Source organism: Hippocampus bargibanti, linkage group LG02 (genome assembly GCF_051943395.1).
Source record: "Hippocampus bargibanti isolate YZ-2025 linkage group LG02, ASM5194339v1, whole genome shotgun sequence".
In the NCBI taxonomy this organism is placed as follows: Eukaryota; Metazoa; Chordata; class Actinopteri; order Syngnathiformes; family Syngnathidae; genus Hippocampus; species Hippocampus bargibanti.
Window position 1 is genome coordinate 21,030,058 of NC_142735.1, and position 20,132 is coordinate 21,050,189.

At 43.4% G+C, this 20,132-nt stretch overlaps 2 protein-coding genes across 3 annotated transcripts; both read right to left on the reverse strand.

Moving 5' to 3' along the window:
- Positions 1-8: 8 nt before the first annotated feature.
- On the reverse strand, positions 9-7,987 carry mtmr1a (myotubularin related protein 1a). Its single transcript, XM_088989962.1, has 17 exons — positions 7,620-7,987; positions 7,220-7,310; positions 6,985-7,053; positions 6,701-6,782; positions 6,515-6,603; positions 4,894-5,001; positions 4,734-4,832; positions 4,581-4,664; positions 4,302-4,451; positions 3,841-4,029; positions 3,231-3,416; positions 3,002-3,160; positions 2,883-2,930; positions 1,827-1,919; positions 1,610-1,767; positions 1,411-1,543; positions 9-1,098 (listed from the first exon to the last, which is right to left on the reverse strand). Exons 1-17 carry the CDS (start codon positions 7,706-7,708, stop codon positions 949-951), a joined length of 1,977 nt encoding a protein of 658 aa, XP_088846088.1. The 5' UTR covers positions 7,709-7,987; the 3' UTR covers positions 9-948.
- A 136-nt stretch (positions 7,988-8,123) lies between these two features.
- mtm1 (myotubularin 1) lies at positions 8,124-18,418 on the reverse strand. 2 transcript variants are annotated; one of them, XM_088989963.1, is made up of 16 exons: positions 18,301-18,418; positions 17,299-17,373; positions 17,147-17,219; positions 16,987-17,081; positions 16,045-16,155; positions 15,866-15,967; positions 14,804-14,887; positions 14,567-14,716; positions 14,302-14,487; positions 14,040-14,222; positions 12,730-12,885; positions 12,623-12,670; positions 12,429-12,521; positions 10,545-10,658; positions 10,257-10,433; positions 8,124-10,183 (listed from the first exon to the last, which is right to left on the reverse strand). In XM_088989963.1, exons 2-16 carry the CDS (start codon positions 17,353-17,355, stop codon positions 9,977-9,979), a joined length of 1,836 nt encoding a protein of 611 aa, XP_088846089.1. In that variant the 5' UTR covers positions 17,356-17,373; positions 18,301-18,418; the 3' UTR covers positions 8,124-9,976. The 2 variants fall into 2 exon arrangements, with proteins under 2 accessions (XP_088846089.1, XP_088846090.1); XM_088989964.1 differs by having other exon boundaries at positions 8,125-10,180.
- Between the last annotated feature and the right edge of the window lie 1,714 nt (positions 18,419-20,132).

Genomic DNA, 20,132 nt, shown 5'->3' on the forward strand with positions numbered 1-20,132 from the left:
GGGCCAAATATGTCCTGCTTGCATTCACGTCTGTGTAAGCTCTCAGTCGTACAGGAGTAGTCCATCGATGAGAAGGTTTCTTCAGCCGTCATCCGTACTTTTTTGAAAAAAGTGCAGATAACGGCTGAAGACACCTTCTCATCGATTAGCAATCGAGTTAGCAATTTTAAATTAATACATAATTATGTATTAATACTGTGGTACCTCTATGTACAAAATCAATTGGCTTTGTCCCAAAAAAAATTGGTTTCCTATGAAAATTTTGGAAGTATAGAAGGATTTTAAATGAAACTGCGCTAATCCGTTCCAAGATGTTCGGTAATAGCTAATGCCAGAGCAGCGACGAGTGTGTTGCGTTCGGGAAAACTCGGAGCTGAGAGTTTTTACCTTCATCTTGAAATTTCTTTCGGAACTAGAAGCAAAACAGATGAAGGGGTTGTGATTTGAAAATCTCGCCACTGTAGATGATAGGAGTAAATTTAGATTATTTTTGATAATTAAACACAATTTTTTCTTTTTTTGTGGGTGGTTTGGGTCTCATCCAACCAAATATATCTAGAAATGTTAGTAAATTTTCTTTTTTTGTGTAAATAATACAAAAATACCCCCCCCCCCCCCTTCATCAAACCAGAAGACTTAACAAAATGTTTGCACTATTTCAATACCTGCCGCATTTAAGAGGCCATATTGTCATTTTGTTTGTTCGGTCTTTCTTGGAAAAAAATTGGGACAGTTTCAGTTTCCGCAAACGCTTCTACATGAAGTAATAAAGCGTGCGCTCTGCTTTTCAGGTAAGCGCCCTGAGATATTTACACGACTACAGTTAACCCCCCTTTGTCAGTTCGCCTATTTTCAAGGATATTTTTCCCAGGTGAAGGTGCGTGGGAGGGGTACAACCTGTGCATCAAAATTTGACCGTCCATTCACACACATGGCCGTGAATCTCCATCAGACTGGAGTGGCCGTGGTGGTCCCGGAGGTGGGGTTGGGCGATACTGATGGAGAGTTAGCCTGGACCTCCCTGCGCAGCTCCTCTACCCTTTGCTCAAGGTGGACCCGTAAGAGCAGGAGGTCCTTCAGTGTCTGATGCTGCGCCACCTGCAAAGCCAAACACGCAAAGAGACAAAATTTTATTCTTCATATTGCCTGAAAACACCTGACAACACTTGACATATAGACCACGTGTGCACACATGGGGAACAAAATTGGACATCTAGGTCCCGGAAGGGAAAGTATTTTAAATGAATAATAACAAGAATAATAATACATTTCATTTTTAAGCGCCTTTCAAAACTCTCAAGTACACTTTACAGTCACAGGATATCTCGCAATGATTCTCAACACAGAAAGGCAAAAAAAGTGCAGTTTTTTTGTCTTTCTTGGGGGAGCGCACGGAAAAGTGGTGCCCACCTGTGGTCTCATGCGAGGGTTCCATCGGGCGTAGTAAGCCGTCCAAAGCTCCAGATGCCTGCAGGACGCTAGCGGGTAAAGCACGCTGCGGTCCTCGCGAACATACAGCGGGTTGCTGAAGTCCTCGACTTGGCTGAGCGCGACATGAGCAAACAAGTTATCTCAGAGTCGGGAAGCGATTCAGCGCATCTCCGCTTACCTGTTGACGTAAGACCAAAGGGACGCTGTTCGAGTCTGGAGCTCCTGAGCCGTCCTCTCTTGCTCGCTGTTACACAGGAAGGTTCCGAAAAGGCAGCTGTACAGGTGATCCAGTAGCGTGAGCAGGAAAAGCTCGTTGAACTCAAACGCCGCCGGGAACTGGAGGCAAAGGTGACAGGTCACGGCGGGAAGGCCGGGAGAATTTGTTTGCTACGAACCTGCCGGCTCATCTGCCACACGCAGTCCACGAACTGAACGAAGAGAGGCGATCGCTCCGAGTTGCTGTGATCGTCGACGCCGTGGCCCACTCGCTGATGACGCAACGTGCCCGCAAGACATCAAAACATCTTAGTCACAACAATGGAGAAGGCATTCGGCTCTTTTTTTCTTGGCAGGAATTTCAGTTTTGGGGGAAAAATAGAGACAAAGGCGGTTGAAAAAGTCCAGGTTGAGTGAACGCTTTCTGGCTTTTGTCAACTTGCGGACTAACGTGTGCATTTTAGTCCTTTAAAACGGTGTGTGGGGGGGGGGTCAAACCTATTTTCATCGGGGGCCAAATTTGGTTACCATTTGCCTTGGATGTCCATTATGACGAAAATCATGAAAAGAAAGTTTATTAACTCATTCAGTGCCATTCTGTCATTTATTTGAAAATTGAAAAACATCTTGCGGGAGTGCCGATAAAGCGCCGGTCAGACCTCTAGGAAGGTTTTTGTGGGCAGCATTTCCCTTTTATCCATATTAGCGCTTTGTTACAGCTTCAGCTGTCGTTAAAGTGCGATACAAATCAATATGTATGTATTGTATTGTATTTTGTGCAGCTGCCCCCATTTCAAGCTCAGATAACTCCAGACCCATATAACTCTCTTTTTTTCTGATGAAAGAAGAAAGTCTACGGTTTGTTACGCTGCATTGAATGTTTATGTAGTCCGAAAAGTCCCTATTCTGTGGGTCCTGGAATTTGAGTGAAAATAACAAAAACCCTGGCACTGGAGTGGACACATTTTTGCACATTGGCTAGCAGTGAATGAGTTAATTTTTGTTGAAGTTACTGTCGTGAAAATGTTTCCAATGTCTCTCATAGGAGAATTTGAAATTTTGGTCCATATTTTAGTAAGCATCATGGAAGTTGCCATGTTTGATTTGCTTTCTCGGGCCACATAAAATAATGTGCCAAGCCAGATGTGGCCCCCGTGCCTCGACTTTGACACCCATGCTTTAATACAGTCACCGAAGCGAGCGTGGTGGCGTCGATATGTCGCAAGAGTTCTTACGGCGGCAAATTTATGTCCAAAGCTGATCCACTCCTTCTCCACCAGAACCTACAAAAAGACCAGGAGGAGGATCAGGACAAAATCATGCACAGGTGGTGAGGCCACACTGGGGGAGGGACCTGGAATCCTCGGAGGGTACGGTAGTGGGCGTCCAGTATGAGCATGGTCAGCGACGTCAGCTGAGCCGTCCTGTCCCAGCCGTCGCTGCAGTGGACCACCACTGACGTCTTTGCGCGTTCCAGTTTGGAGGCCATCTGGGACGCTCCGCACAGCAGCAGCTAACAAACGGTCACAATGATGAAATTGATTCTTTATTTGGAATTTGTGCGTCTGTTTTCCCAAGCGTACCTGAATGTAGCGGAGCCAATGCGTGTGGTCAAGGTTGGAGTGCCAGCGCGCTTGCTGGATGTCGGGGTACAGCACGTCTTTTAACTTCCTGAGGGCCTCGCGCATGACGTGGATGTTTGGGATCTCCAGGAAGTTGAGCTCCACGTTAGCATAGACGCTCTCGCTTTCGTAGCCGCCGTCCTTCGCCTGCGAGCGCGGCCAAAAGTGGACGTTGATGAACATTGGGCCATTTTCAGTCAACGTAAGCAGATAAATGGCTGCCGAGCTTGATGACAACTGAGTTGATTTTGCAGCTTAATTTTTCTTCCACAAATGCAACATTTGTCAGAGTAGTGTCATATGACGAGAAGGGGTGCACATAATGCTAGTACATTGGACCCTCTCTGTCTCGCGCTCTCGCTCACTCTCTCTCTGTGTCTATCTCAGTTTCTCTCTGTCATTCTGTCTCTCACTCTCCGTGTTTCTCTAACGCACTCTTTCTCACTCTGTTTCTCTTTCTGTGTTTCTCTCACACACTCGTTCTCACTCTCTCTGTCTATCTGGCTCAGTTTCTCTGTGTCTCACACTTTCTCTCTCTCTCTCTCTCTCTCTCGTTGTGCAATTGACTTACTTTGTTGCTGCGGGCAACGCTGAATTGTCGGGCGTCGAAGATGCTGAGCTTGTGGGAGTGCGCGTTGGCGTCCATAATGGTCTGGAGAAGGCGCTCGTCCTCTTTGCAGCGCCGGTCGGTCGGGCCCACCAATGGCTGGCCGCAGCGCACCAGGGCGGCGTGCGACTCTGGGTGGAGCCAAGACAGCACCTGTCCACGATGACGATAGGGCGCGCCCAATTGCCAGATGAGACATTTCAACTCGTCTCAGCTCGTCAGTACGGCACTTGTATTAGGATTAATATTTTGACGCTCACTTTCAGCTGAAAGTGGCGATTAAAAAAAGCTTGAAAGCTCTTTAAAAAAATGGACTCATCCGTTTGGTCAAACTGTCGCTCTATGCCAGCCTTCGTACTTGAGAAAAATTTCCAGTAACGTGTTGTTGTTTATAACGTGCAACGAACGTTGCGCTGCAAGCCCACCGGAATGCGGCGCTTGGCTCGGAACGCCGTGACTTGCTTGATATCCTCGTCTGAGACGTTGGCAGGGACTACCAGGACGGCAGGGTACGTTTCGCACAGCTGATAGGAGGCATTCAATCGGCTGATGGTCCAGCTCTCGTTGGGGAGACCCTGAGAATTGCGAACCCAGAAAATCATTTGAACGAAGCACTTTTAGGACAAACATCCGATGCGTGAAATATGACGGGACTCTCATTAACGCAAAGACTCGACCGGTTGCACGGTGAGGGGCGTTCTTACTTGCCGCCGCCACTCTGCTAACGGCTCGTACACCTTCCAGCCGTCCACAGGGAAGCGCTGCTCATAGCGGAAGGCGAATAAGGTCTGCGTATGCAAAAGAGGGACGTTAACAACAATGGTTTCAAATTCACATCTTTCAATCTTTCAACCAACCAGCTGGCGGGACAGCGGGAAAGCTCGCGAGGCAATTGTCTCCGCCACATCCGCATGGCCCGCCGTCGTTTCGTAGGCGAATTTCAGGCACCTCATGTCCTGGGCGGAAACACAAAAGCGTTTAGAAACGTGGTGACCACACGTGATCGGCGCTCGTTACCTTGCAGACCAGTTCCAGTCCCTCGGTGTTGTCACCTCGGTCGGGGATGCCCACCGTCTCTAGTCGACTAATGACGCCCAAGTTCACGGCCAGGATAAACGGACAATCCTGAATCCAAATAAATCATTTCAAAGTGGAAAGCAGAACGTGTCAATCAAACCAAAAGCTTTTAAATGCTAATCTTTTATCCAGAGGCTCCACGTCAGCTAGGAAAACATGAAAGCTAAGGCTGCTTTTGTAAACTACACACTGCCAAGAAATTGCATGCAATTACTGGGATACGGATAAAGTTAAATGCTGTAAAACTCCATGAAAATTTGGAAAATTGTGAAAGAATATACAGTATAAGGAAAAAAAAACATCCACGATGACCTGAATTTATTTCCTAAAATGGTATCAAAAAGCACCTTGGATATCCTAAATCATAGGTGTCAAAAGTCAAGGCCCGGGGGGCAAATCTGGCCCCGCCACATGATTTAATTCGGCCCCAAAAAACAAATCAAACTTGTGAAATTTCATGATGCTCACTAAATTCTGGACCAAAATTTCAAAATGTGCCATTTAAAGCACAATAACAGTCATCATTTTTCACTTCAAATATGAAAACTAGTTATTCATTAATTTGTTGTGTGCTCTAGATGTATTACGTGGAGGGCATTAAACATTTGAATAGCTTCCCCAAATTTAGACCATCCCCCGGACAGGAAACCATAACTACAATGTGACCTGCGGCAAAAAATGACTTAGACACCCTTGTCTTAAATGAATGAGCTGAAGGTATGATATACAGTGATACCTCGGCTTAAAAACCTAATTGGTTCCCAGAAAGTGTGTGTAAGGCGAAAAGTTCGTCCGCCAAACATAAGAAACCATTAAAAATGGGAATAATCAATTCCCAGGTCCCCTTAAAACATAATTTTCTAGTAAATAAGCCATACAACTACACAAAATATACATTTTTTATGTATAATAAATGTGCTATTGTATTGTAATTAAAGAAATAAACTGTAGTGTACAATAGTCATTTTATTTACCTTTGTGATGATCGTTGATGTAGATGCCTCTTGATGATATCAGAGTGAAGTTGCCGTGCTTTCCCGGCGATACTACCCCCACTCACACTGTTCCATGCTAGCTGCTTTTCATTAATCCAAATCAACAGAAGTTTTTCAACCTCTTCTATTGACTGAGACCGTTGCTTAGACAACACAGAAACACACTTAAGACACACGTAGCAATGGTCGACTTAGCATACACACAAACGCACACGTCGTTCGTGTTTCTCGATGATCTCCTTCTTCTGGTCGACCCTAATTTTATTTTGTGTCCTCTTTGGCTAAACACTAGCCCGTGGTGGGGTCTTTTTCGGTCCCATAATAGCAAAAGTACTCCACTCGATAACAAACCACGTCTGCACTCAAAGACGGGGTGGAAAACTAGTCAGCCAGCCACGTGGCACTGTGTGGTTTGATTTGTTCGCCGAAAACTAGTTTGTATGCCAAGATTATATTCTCGTGAGCTAAAGCGTTCGTAAGCCGAGGTATCACTGTACTATTGACCTATTTCATAAACAAAGTTGTTCAATCACTTTTTGATACAAGATCAAAACTCATGCGCCAACCATGCTGCTGAAGTAGAGCTTATAGTCGGTGATGGTCAGAGTTCCGTTGAGGAGACCCCTATAGGGACAGATGTATGTCACGTCCTCAACTGCACAAAATGGGGGAAAAGACGGACAAATAAAAGAATGAATAAAAATAATATTGTTGGTCACAAGAAGAACTAAAATGTGACCAGTGAAACTCACTGGTCGTTTGAATGTTTTCCCCTGGCAGGAGAGGAACCGCAGTCATTTTTTCACTCATTTTCAGCCTTGGTGTTGCAGGGTTCTATCGGCACAACACAGGAGCAGCCAGTTAGTTTCTTTATGCTACTGTCACACTCACCCACTGGGTCAGGTTCAATAACTTGGATCAGATAATTACGTAATTGGCTCGTATTGTGTGTTAAAGAGGGGGGATGGGCGTTCTCTGAAGCATGCAATCAGGAAATTGAAAGTAGTAGACGAGGAAAAAAGAAGCAGACACTTGCCAAAGTGTTGTGATCGGGATGCTCGACGTCATCGTCTCCCTGGTAACGGGAACTCTCATCCGTAGAATCCTGGCACGAGTGCGTGAGTGAGCAGAAACGGTCAGCGAAACAGACACAAGTTGACAGATAATCAGCAAAGAAAGCAAGAGGGAAAGCACGCGGATCCGGTGCCGCAAAGGGGGCGTGTGCACACAATCGCTCAGAAGCACAAGACACAAATTGCTTTGCGTTTTACCTTGGTGACGACGTTACAGGCAGTCGAGATGTGAGTGGACAAAGTGGCTGCTATCAACTGTTTACACCATTCCACGTGACCACCAGATGGACTGAAAAAAAAAAAAAACACACGCGCGCTTGGACATTAAAACACAACTCTAACGACCCACTCGCAGATTCAAACAATGCGCGCGTGCACGCGCAATCCTGTTTCCACACGACGTGTGACCAGTGTACGAAGCTAATATGCCAAAGGTTTATGAGGTCGGTTTTGTAGCTCGACCAGCCACAAACCGATCCCTTTCTCTTTAAAAAAAAACAATTCTATATGACACGGAGCTGTGTTGGGGGAGGGGTCAATAATAAATAAAGCTATGAAAGGAAGAGAAGCGTTTGAAGCGGAAGTCTAATGTCATTACCTGTTTGGCTCGGGTCCACTTTCACTGCTAGCGGAGGCTGAACTTGAAGCTCCATTTTGACAATCGTCGGTTCCGGCTGCGTCCGCCATCCCGACCGAGTGATTGATGCTTTCGCTTCTCCTTTAGTCGCTTGTTTTGGGCCGAGGGGAGTTCGGTGTCCTCTGGTCGCACGACTGATAAGATCCAAGTCAAGCACACGAAAAAAGCGAAAGAGGAAGCAGTACAAGAGAATCTCCGAGTTCGACACGGTGTCTTTGTGAAAATGATGTAGTCAAAAATGATGCGCGAAGATGACAAGCGATTTTTCCCGACTGAACGGAAACGCAGCATCCCACTCACAAACCACGTGACAGACAACGTCACACGTCTATCTTAAATTAATTTAATCATTAATATTTACAGAACCAAACAATTGTAGAGATGATTGATGGTGCTCGTTTTCTTCTTCCCTTTTTGTGAAAAAAAAAAAAAAAAAAAAAAAAAAAAAAAAAAAAAAAAACGAAGAGCAGCAAAAGGAAGCAAACCACAAAAGACACCAAATTAAGTCGAGTAGTATATAAACACTTCCCACCAAAAAATGAAAGATAAAAAAAAAATAAAAAAAAAACATTCCCTTCATTTTCCTCCATCAAAGTAAAAGATTTGACACACGATAAATGTTTGTGTTTTACAAGTCGCGATCTTGAAAGCGTAAAATAGCTTTGGACTGAGGTAATCACATCCTGAATCTGGTGCTTAGAGAAAAGAAGTTTCAAGAAGAACAGTTTCATCTCAAATGGACAACCCCCAACTCCCACCCCAAAATTATATGAAGGCTTCTCAATCGGCCAAATTACCCTGTTTGGGAACTTTTTGGGACATCCAACGACTTCCAAGAGGAGAACTTCTCTCTCTAAATAAGAGTGAATTGATGAAAAGGGTCAACGACAATATACAAGATGAACACTTGACCGGGACAGCTTTACAAGCCTTAATATGCCTCATTGCTTACTGTCCAAAAACAGTTATTAATCGGTACAAAAATATTTTCGGAAATCTCTACTTATGCCCACTCATAATATCATGATGCATACTTGTGTGAGTAGAGATATCCGCATACATTTTGGTAACAATTTCTAGACAGTATTCAGACATAAAATAAAGTTGGAGTTGCTTTTCGTGAAACACGCTACAGCAGTGGCCCCAACCACCAGTTCGCAGCTCAGTTCCGGTTATCTTTACCACAGGAATTAATACAAAGACGTAAACATTGACATAAAGGTGCAGGTGAACGCGTATGTGAAGGTATTTTTGAGAAATGAAACTCCTCACTATCAAAAGTGTGGCGGTATTTCCAAAGTGGGATGGAGTAAATGAAGCGGTTGTCCTTAAGAATGAGCAATATAAAAATTCTGTTGGATCATATGAATAAGCGTGAGGAAGTAATGATGTGACAAGTAAAGAAATGCCAATGGTAGCCGGCCCACAAATAGAATCGAAATTGTATGAACCGGAAAAAGTTGGGGACCACTGTTTTCGACTGTTCCCTTAGTATATGTGGGGACTTTTTGAGACATTGTAATTGACGGGCTCACAAGAGCCGGACCCTGTCAGGTTGACAGAAAAGCAAAGCGCAGCTTAGGAGCCTCAAAAAATGTCAATGAGGAATCCCACACGTGACGCGCAGAGGGGAATCAAGGCACACGTTTGAACGACAGTCGAGTATCCAACCAGCTCAGCGGCGGTGCCAATTTGCTTTTTGGCTCTGGAAACGACCGTTATTGCGACAAAGGACAGCAGGGCTTCAAGTCACGGACATTTCTCCTGGTGAACCAAATGCAAATCGGAATAGCTACGAAGACATAAGGAAAACTGCCCGACACCATTTTGAACATTGACATTAGCATAGCATCCCCGGGGAGGCTTTTTGAAGCGCGGGAAAACCTCTGCGCCTGACCAAGACACGGCGACGTGGCGACCGTCTTGTACGATCGATAGTGATCCAAACACAGGAAATGGCAAGTGAACAGATTCGTGGCATTCTAACCTCTTTGTGACGCCATCATTCTTGCTGCACTTCAACTCTGCGTGCTCACCCCGACTTCAAATGGTGTGTGTTTTGTGTGTTTTTGGTGTGTCTTCAGTCAGCACAATGACCATGATCAGTGTGTTTTTGCAAGCCCTTGGAATAAAAAGCCAGGAAATGTTTTTAAGGCTTGTGTGTGTGTGTGTGTGTGTGTGTGTGTAGTGACAAGGCTGCATGGTGCCATATTGCATACATCTATAAAAAGTTCTATTAACGTACTTGGTTAGCACTGCACAGACACACCAGCAGTGAACGGTGTGCAAGCATGTGCGTGCACAACATAAGGTGTCCCTCAGAAGGGCGTGTGGAGGTGCGTGTACTGCTGCTGCGTGGAGGACGATGTGGACGACGACGAGGTGTTGGCGCTAGAACCGCTGTTAGCCAGTCGAGCCGAGGGGGGCGCCGGCGAGTCAGAAAGCTGCAATTCCTCCAGTTTCTTGATGTACTCGTCGCGGAGCGCCAATAGCTCCAGGTAGCGTTGCTCTACTGGGCTCTGCTGCTGGCGACCACACAAACACAGACAGAGACGTGATCGGGTGCGACACGCGACGCACAGTGAGTGCGTTTCTCACCTGTTGTTGGATGCGTGGGTTCCAGCGTATGTAGTAGGTGACCCAGAGTTCGAGATGGCGCATGCTGGCCACAGGATAAAGGACTCTGCCCGACTCGGGTGTGTAGAACGGGTTCAAATAAACGTCTGTCTTACTGTTGACCAACGACCACAGAGACACCGTCTTTTGCCGCAGGGCCTGCCGGCGAAACACGGGCGCATGCTCAGTTGAGTACTTTTGCGGCCAGACGCTCACACGCACGCACGCACACACACACACGCACGCGTCAATCTCTATCGTAGCACTCACGTTGTGCTCTCGCGCACTCTCGCAGTTGTAAAGGAAGGTCCCGAAGCGACAGCTGTACAGGTGGTCCAGGATGGTCAGCAGGAGGCGCTCATTGAACTCGAAGGCCGTGGGGAACTGCGGAGACAGCAGCAAAGATATTATTTTAGATTGCTTTCCATTATTATGTCAAATATATTTAATACTTGGTGTCAGTGGTATCAAGCGGAATCATCGCATCGCTGAAAGTATGCGTGTTGGAGTTTATGGAGAAATTTTTGATTGAGCCCGAAAAGAAGTGAATAACAATCATCAATACGGGAGGTGACGAGACTGTGGATGAGGATAGCAGTGGTGTGAGGGGTGAGAGAGGGACGGAGACAATTGATTTTAAGGAGTTGGAACTATGCAGAGTTATGTTATTTATATGGGAGTGAAAAGATAGTGTGCTTTCGAGGATGACACCCAGGCTCTTAACCTGAAGGGCGGGGGACACGGTAGAATTGTCAATGGTGAGAGAGAAACTGTTTGCTTTGTGAAGGGTGGATTTTGTACCGACAAGGAGAAGTTCAGTTTTTTCGCTGTTTAATTTGAGAAAGTTATGGTAAAACCAGGATTTGATTTCTGAGAGGCAAAGTGTAAGGGATGCAGGTGGAAGAGAGGCGTTGGGTTTACTGGAGAGGTAGAGTTGGACGTCATCCGCGAAGCAGTGAAAGTGAATGCCAAAATTGCAGAAGATATCACCAAGGGGAAGAAGGTATGTAATAAAGAGAAGGGGCCCCAGAACAGACCCTTGGGGCACACCAGAAGACACAGGAGAGAACCGTGAAGTGAATGAGTTAATTTGGATAAACTGTGAGCGGCCAGTGAGATAAGAATGAAACCAGATAAGTGGGGTGTGTGTGACGCCTAGAGTGGATAGTAGGTTGAGGAGGATGGGGTGAGAAATGGTGTGAAAGGCTGCAGATTGATCAAGAAGGATGAGAGTAGAGGGAACCGGTATCTGCTGCTATGAGAAGATCATTTGTGATTTTTATGAGGGCTGATTCAGTGCTGTGGCGGGGACGGAAACCAGACTGGAATTGTTCGTAGAGGTTATTGTGAGTGAGGTGAGAGGCAACAGTTTTTTCGAGAATTTTAGCGATAAATGGAAGATGAGAAATTGGACGTAGGTTATTGGGTGTTTGGTATATAAGTATATATAAATAAACAAACATATGTATCTAAAAATGTATACATAAATAACTATAAAAAACAAACACAACTATAAAAAATAAACAAATACAAAATAAATAAATATATACAATCATAAAAAAATAAACTAAAATATAAAAATAAAGAAACAACAAATATAAACAATAAACATATATATATATATATATATATATATATAAGTAAATAAACAAACATATATGTATATAAAAATGTATACGCAATGTAAATACAGTTATAAAAACTAAACCAAAAATTTAAAAAATGGACAAACAAAATAAATCACTAAACAAAAATATAAATACAAACATAAAAAATACACAAAAATATAAACAATGAAACAAAAATAATACATAAACAGAAATAAATACATAAGAATATAAATAAAAGTATAAGTAAAAACAGACATACACAGGCAGGCAGGCAGGCAGGCAGGCAGGCAGACAGACAGACTAGGCTGGTTTATTCACTTGCTAATTTGGGCCAAAATAAAAACAAATAGGAGCTGATTTATTTCTTTGATTACATCCGTTACAAAAAAAAAAAGATTTTTGGCATTCAAGACTCTCTCAGTTGGTCATTTAATACACATTTAGTAGAATCAGAACATTTGAATCTACAAGTAATTGAAAAAAGGAGGGGATATATTGTGTATGTGTGTACTTTGCTGCAAAATAAGACTGGTGGCACTTATACCTGCTTGGTCATCTGCCATATGCAGTCCATGAACTGGACAAAGATGGGCGACCTGTCTTGATCGGCATGGTTCTTGTCACCGTGTCCTATCCTCTGCACACGCGCGCACACACAGACACAGACTGTTGTTAAGCCAAATGATAATCCACTGCAGAGATGAGACAAATGGGTAAAAAAAAAAAAAAGTTCCTTACGGACGCAAATTTGTGTCCAAAGCTGACCCACTCCTTCTCGATGAGCACCTGTAGAGACAAAGGTGAGATGCATTTCATCGCTGGTGGGACAAGGCGCACTCACTGACCTGAAGTCCTTTGAGCGTGCGGTAGTGGCTGTCTAGCATGAGCATGGCCAGAGATGTTAGCTGAGCAGTCCTGTCCCAGCCGTCGCTGCAGTGGACCACGACTGAGTTGCCGCCGGACACTTTGTCTGCCACTTGGATGGCTCCAGACAATACGAGCTACACACGCACCGACACACAAAGTCAACCCTCCCACTCCGCCTTCGAACAAGAAGACCATTCATTGAACAGTCTTGTGGCGACAATGCTTCAAACACAAATACTGAATTGAAACAGATAATATCCTATTGCATCCATCTTTTGTCTTGGTGAAAATGACAGGATTCATTCGTGATGCATTTTTCCATTGGCTTGGACACAAGGAGTCGGGTGATCAACTTAACTTGCATTCATGGGGATCAGTCTAGCTACTGATGAGCTTTTAGCTGGCTAGCTAATGCAGCTCAACATGTTGAGGAGTTGCTCCAGTAAATGCTCCCTCTCTGGTGGTAATTTCGGACAAGCTCAGTTAAGAAAACATCTAATTTTGTGTAATTGTAAAACAATTGAATGAATGGCTTGGAGTATACTTTTGACAAAAGTCTGGACGTGTCAGAAAGCAGAGTGTACCCAACTTTAAAAAGCAACCAAGCCAGCAAGTTTTCAAAGTGTCCAGAGAGAAAATTATACACAACCACGCAATACATCAAATTAATAATAATAATACATTTCATTTATATGCGGCTTTCAAAACTCTCAAGGGCACTTCACAGTCAAATAATAATAATAATAAATTTTATTTATAATTAGAACAGAAAGCCTTGATTTTGTCAGAAATCAAGGCAATATTTACCACCATGGAGTGTATGTTTACTGGGGAAACTACGCAACGCGTTGAGATGCATTAGCTAACCAGCTAAATCGATGAAAAGGTTTCCTCAGCTGTCATCTGTACTTCTTTGAAGGTGTCGCTCCTCATCCGAAAAGCTTAGTCAGCGAATTAAAGTTGTGCTGGTGTAGGGCCAGAGCTACCAAAACAACTTTAGTTCATTGACGAAGCTTTTCGGATGAGGAGCGAAACATCCGACACCTTCAAAGACGTACAGATGACGGCTGAAGAAACCTTTTCATCGATGGACCACTCCTGTACGACTGAGAGTTTACACAGACGTACTGAGCTAAAGCTCATCATTGGTCAGAAAAAATAAAATAACATTAAATTAAACAAAATAGAAAAATAAACAAAATAAATAAAATAAAACAAAATAAAAGTAAAAGAAATAGAAAACAAAACAACAATAAATAAATAAATAAATAAAAATAAGCAGATTGACCTTGATGTGTTCTAGCCAGTGTGTGGACTCCAGACTGGACAGCCAGTGGGATTCTTCAACGGTGGGGTAAACAATATCTTTGAGCTTCTTCAGGGACTCCCGCATGACGTGGATGTTTTGGATGTCCAGGAAGATCAGCTCGGCGTTGTGGTACTCGTCGCCTTCGTAGCCGCCTCCTGTGGCCTGTGAAATGAGGTGCTTAGGTCAAAGGTGAAAAGGGGACGGGGTGGTAGAGCGAAGGCGTTCAGAGAAGTCGAGCGACCTTGTTGGCCACGGCATTGACGTTGGGCCGAGCATCGTAAATGGTGAGTTTAGCAGTGTCATTGGCATCCCTGATCAGGTCCAGGTAGCGCTCGTCGTCCTTGTTCCTTTTCCCGGACATGCCCACCAGCGGCTGGCTGCAGCGCGCGATCACTGCCTGGTTCTCACGGTGGATCCAGGACAGGACCTGCGACGGAGTCGGCCAACGTGGCATCAAGCGCTTAGCGGCGGGAAACGGCGGTCTCGCCTGCCACATATCAACTCACGGGAATGCGGCTTCTGGACCTGAAGGAAGCCACTCTCCTCAGGTCTTCCTCTTTCGACTTAAAGGGCACAGCCAGCACGGTGGGGTACGTGTCACACAGTTCGTAATTCTTGTTGATGAAGGTAATGCGCCATTTGTTGTTGGGTAAGCCCTGAAACACACACATACGATGTCACACATTCATTTTTTTTTTAAATTATTGGTTGTTTTTTTTAAAGACGATTTCGATTTGGTTTACCTGCCGCCTGAGCTCCTCAACAGGCCTGTATACACTCCAGCCATTTTCTTCATACTTCTCCTGAGTCACATATGCAAACAGGGGCTGGACAGGGGACATACAACACTATTTATATCGGGCAGGGATGTCACAAAAAAAAAAACACAAACAAAATGAAAGGGAGACGCCACAAAACTATTTGAGATGTTTGAGGATATCAAAAGTTTAATGTATTAAAAAATAAACTCAATATTTTAATATTTGAAGTTTACTGCAATTCAAACTTTCAATTGAAACATTATATTTGATTATATTTTTTACACTAAAAATATTCTAAATGGGGTTGTACAACTCGCATTCATTTACAAAACAAAATAATTCTGAGAAATGTTGATTTTTTTAAGATAATAAACTGACTTTTGACACTAAAATATTCAAAGTAGTTCTTTACATTTAAAACTAATTGAAAGAAAGTACAACATCACGGAAAATTCTAATGTTTATTATTTTCAAATTTCAATTAGAAAAATTGAAAAACAATTGATTAAACTTTTTGATCTGAAAAAAAATCATTCAAAAATATGGACCTTTGTTAAAATTTGATTTTTAATTTATCTCATTAAAAGCCATTGCCAAATTCGGTCGGGTTTTGGTATTTCTTGCGGGTTTGGGCGAAAAAGCGCTGGTCAGAACTCAGGCAATGTTTTCCCTCCCATGAGGGGGCAGCATTTGCCTTTTGTAGAACAGCTCCCATTTCAAGCTCAGATAATTCCAGACCCATATCACTTAGGAATTAACTATTTTTTTCGGATGAAAGAAGAGAGTCTAAGGTTTATGATGCTGCATTGAATGTTTATGTGGTCCTCAATATTCTGTGGGTCCTGCAATTTGAGTGAAAATGACAAAAACCCTGGCACTGGAGTGGACACATTTTGGCACATCGTCTGCTAGTGAATGAGTTAAAGAACTTTGATGACCATTTGAACTTTTTTTTCATAAATATTTACTATCAGTCATGTATTTATTTTTTTAATACAGCAGCCGAGAAACACGCAGCAGGCCAGACTTTGACTGTGTTCCTACCAGTCCGTGCGAGACGGGGAAGGCGTGTTTGAAAAGCAGCTCAAAGATGTCTCTTCTGCTGTGGCCCTCCTGCTTCAGTGCAAACCTCAAGTTTCGCATGTCCTGAAAGAAGGAGATAATCAAGAAAGGTGGGAAAGTCAATGTGGGTCCAAAAGTCAACATAGCTGAGGGAAAAGCACCTTGCAAGTTATGTCCAGGCCGTAGGAGTTTTCCCCTCGACTTGATGCCCCGCCCATTTTCTCCACGCGACTGATGGCGCCAAGAGGAACATCCAGTGTCATTGGCACATCCTGGAGAAAATCATCAATCAAATACCAAGCTGAGGTGTAAGATACAGTCTTGAGTGTTCTGCAACCAAGCTACACGTTTTTGTTTTGCCACTAAACTTCAACGGAAAGTGACAAACAGCTTGAGGCAGGCACGCTTTCATTCTTATTTGCATAACTGTGCGAGTGGTTCTTTTTGTTTGCTTAAAATGATGTTTGAGTGACATTTTGAGATAACTTCCGTTGTGAATGGGAATTAACCCTTTCGCTGCCATTTCCGAATTTATTCGGGAATTGAAAAGTGTAACGTTGAGCGCAAATACGGAATTTGTTCGTTTTTTTTTTATCTTGCGGCGGTGCCGAAAAAGCTCTGCTCCAACCTCTGGCAATGTTTTCCCCTTCCACGAGGGGGCAGCATTTGCCTTTTGACCATGTTAGCGCTTTGTTCCAGCTTCAGCTGTTGTGAAAGCGCAATACAAATCAATATCCTTGAATATCCTTTCATCACTTTGCTGCTGTGAAATGTAAATTTCTCCACTGCGAGACTAATAAAGGCAAATCCAATCCAATATGTATGTAATGTATTGTGTAAAGCCGCCCCAATTTCAAGTTCAGATAACTCCAGACCCATATAACTTTGGAATGAATTCTTTTTTTCTGATGAAGAGAGTAAGGTTTCTTTCACGCAATTGAATGTTTATGTAGTCTTCAATATTCTGTGGGTCAAGCAATGTGAGTGAAAATGACAAAAACCCTGGCACTGGAGTGGACACATATTTGCACATCGGCTGGCACTGAATGAGTTAATGAATAAAAAACTGCTGAAACTAAAATACAGCAACACGATGAGCTTACTGCATCTGAGCTCTTGAAGTAGAGTCGATAGTTGGTGATCACAACTTTGCCTTGGATGGCTCCGCTGAACGGACAGATGTAGATGATGTCCTTGTCTGCATAGGAAAAGAGGAGGTCAAATAAAATGCCAATCAATAGAGACTTCAAATCTTCCTCCCACCTATGATTCTCTCTTCTCCGGGCAGCAGGGTGACATGGGCCAACAACTCCATCTTCAGAGACTCTCTGGAGGGCTACGGGGACAAAGGGACAAACATGCACATTTTATTTCTTATTCCTCAACCACGTATTTCCAAAATGGGTCCCACTTACACTGGAGATGTGCGCATTCAAGACGCTGGAGCTGTAGACAGAGATCGGTGAAGCCATCGTTCACTTTTCCACAGGCTGAAGGACACAAAGACAAGCAGAAAGGATCAATTAGTCTTTCACAACCTTTCTTAATCTGAGGCAAATACTTTGTATTCGTTGTTGCACACTGGTTGGAATCGGTGGCATTGGGAACATACTGTACACATTCCTTTACGGCTTTTATACTTTGGTGTGTCATTTTTGACATCACACTCATTATAGCATTGCCTTCAAATGCACAAAGTTGAACAACATTAATCTTAAAGCAGACCATTGCTTGCAGTGGTATTGATCCTGATCGTATGCCCAGTATGTATGGAGTTGTCGAGCATTTGTTCACTTTCTGATGAAGGATTTATCTTGTTCCACAGCAAAGCACAACGGCGAAGGCTGGAAAACCCCACTGCGCATGTGCATTTATTTATTTACAGTGGGGTCTTGCTTGAATGTACCAAACCTCACAGTATTTGGGCAAAGTAAGACAGTCTCACTAAAAGAGAGACTCGAAGAAATATTATTCAAAAGGAAACCGATACACAACGTCACATTGGAAACTCGGCCGTATGATCATTGTATCGGGGAGATAATCAGTATAAGTGCACACAACAATTGGGAGGCCGCTTGTAAACTGAAAGCTCGATGGCTAAACGTGCTTTCTGGGAAACCTCGACGCAAAAGACCCCATGCGGACTGAGGTCACGATTGCGGCCATGAAAGCGAGAGAAGAATATTCATTCGTGTGAAGCCAGCAGTCAACTTTTCCAACTTGTTCCTTCCAGCAGGCACAGCTGAGCAGGACTTTACCAGGAAATAGCCAAGGCCCAGGCGCCCAGCATAGCTCGTTCCCCGAAAAACGCTCTGCATTTCTTTGCACACACTCGGACCGAACGTCAGCCAAAGTTTGCCAAACGACACCCGAGACGTATTCGGCAGCTCGCGTCGCCTACAAGGGTTTGGACTCACCCGCAAAGCGCGTTTCTCCCGTGGGGGGCCGTCGAGCTGTTGGCCGCCAGGAACTTTCTTCAGCCCACTGTCGTCATGTGCCGGGCTGTCATGGCGCCCATTGGCTGCTTGTCAAAACGGGTGCTCGCAAGGAATGCTGGGAAATGACGTACTGGTGCGATCCTCATTCACTCCACTTCCGGCTCGCAAGCAACGGTCCGGATGTCACAGCCTGTGGTGTGTCCATGGTTACAAATGAAACGACAGCGACACGAAGGACTGTCGTTTTAGCTACTATTCACTACGAGTATCCGCAATAAAGTCACTTGGCTCTTTTGTAGTGATGTTGGAGTGTTTCTTAAATTTCAATCCCTACACAGTGCCAAGTCCCCCTATGGATCTCGAAAAGTAGCCAAAACATTAATCCCTTCTCCAAACCGCTTATTCTCACACAAGATAAAAATCCCTCCATAAGTGTTGTCCTCCATAATCACAATTTGCTATTGGACATTTTACACAATTTTATTTATGTTGCAGTTTTAAGTACATCGCATCAGTTTACCGGGGATTTCTTTCCCACACGTACAGTGACCGTAGACCTCTGTAAATATAAATGTGAGCAAGGAGAAAAGAGTGTGACCCTGTCTTTCAAAGCCACACAATTTCAAAGATGCGTACTACACACATACTGCACTACTGCAGAATTTGAATATGGCAATCTTAACAGACAAAAACATTCCCTGCTTAATTAATTTAGGTATTATGGAAACATTTTAGTCATAGATGGTCATCACATGTGAGGCGTTTTGATAAAAGGACTTCTGTATCCCTATGTAATGGTGGAGTAAAGGGAATAAGTGTGACTTGTCATTCAGTTGACCGCAATGGGAAGAGTGCTAATGAAACAAACGACTTTTCCAATTGATTTGTCCACAGCAGCACACACATTGATAGGGAATTATTGACCCCCCCCCCCCCCGGCATTGTATTGGAATATGCGTCCTTGAGATTTGGAGCCCGAAACGACACAGGAAGGCTCATTTTCCAGTGTTGCATTGGTATCGATAAATAGTTGTCAGACTTTTTTTTATTCTTTTCCATGCAACGTGACACACCACAATTAACGAGTGGGGACTGTTCCATTCAGGCAGAGATGGGAATTGATTCTCCAAAAGAGGACACATGATAAACTGGAACCCTTGCTGAGAGCTAAATCAAAATTATAAGTAAATACATATTAATCATAATTAACATAAATTATAATCATGCTATGTTTACAGTTTTAAAATTTTTAAACAATGTTGTGCATGAACTCATGAGCTATTACTGCACCTCACCCCTCTCTCTCTCTCTCTCTCTCTCTCTCTCTCTCTCTCTCTCTCTCTCTCTATCTATATGTATATATATATATATATATATATATATATATATATATATATATATATATATATATATATACATACACATACATACAAACACTACATAGCTGGAGTGTCGTAAATGTTATTGAGTGTCGCAAAAAAATGATAAGTTGGCAACACTGTCGGCAAGTCCTGGATGTTGTTTGTACAGTAATTTAGCTTTTCCACATGAGGACATACAAATAAAATAAAAGGTCACCTTTCAAAGTAAAAGTGTAAAAAATATCTTTTACTTCGGCAACTTTCCTTTTCCGGGCCAGTGTGAATGCCTGTGAACGAATTGCTTGAAAAACCGAGACATACAGATTCGTTCATTAAAATAAAAACACATTTCCTTGCACCTTTTGTCATAAAGGCTACTAATTACTTGAGAGGGTGATTCTGTAACAATTTGTATCTGTCACAATTTAATTTGTTTGTATAAAAATAGCC

Excerpts from the sequence above, each read along its gene's own strand:
- mtmr1a (XM_088989962.1), bottom strand. The coding sequence starts at position 7,708 with ATGGCGGACGCAGCCGGAACCGACGATTGTCAAAATGGAGCTTCAAGT. Across the intron at positions 5,002-6,514 it reads AGCTCTACTTCAGCAGCATG|GATTGTCCGTTTATCCTGGC; the intron begins GTTGGCGCATGA and ends ATTTGGATTCAG. Across the intron at positions 2,931-3,001 it reads GTACCCTCCGAGGATTCCAG|GTTCTGGTGGAGAAGGAGTG; the intron begins GTCCCTCCCCCA and ends GTCTTTTTGTAG.
- mtm1 (XM_088989963.1), bottom strand. The coding sequence starts at position 17,355 with ATGGCTTCACCGATCTCTGTCTACAGCTCCAGCGTCTTGAATGCGCAC. Across the intron at positions 17,082-17,146 it reads CGGAGAAGAGAGAATCATAG|ACAAGGACATCATCTACATC; the intron begins GTGGGAGGAAGA and ends TTTCCTATGCAG. Across the intron at positions 16,156-16,986 it reads ACTTCAAGAGCTCAGATGCA|GATGTGCCAATGACACTGGA; the intron begins GTAAGCTCATCG and ends GATTTTCTCCAG.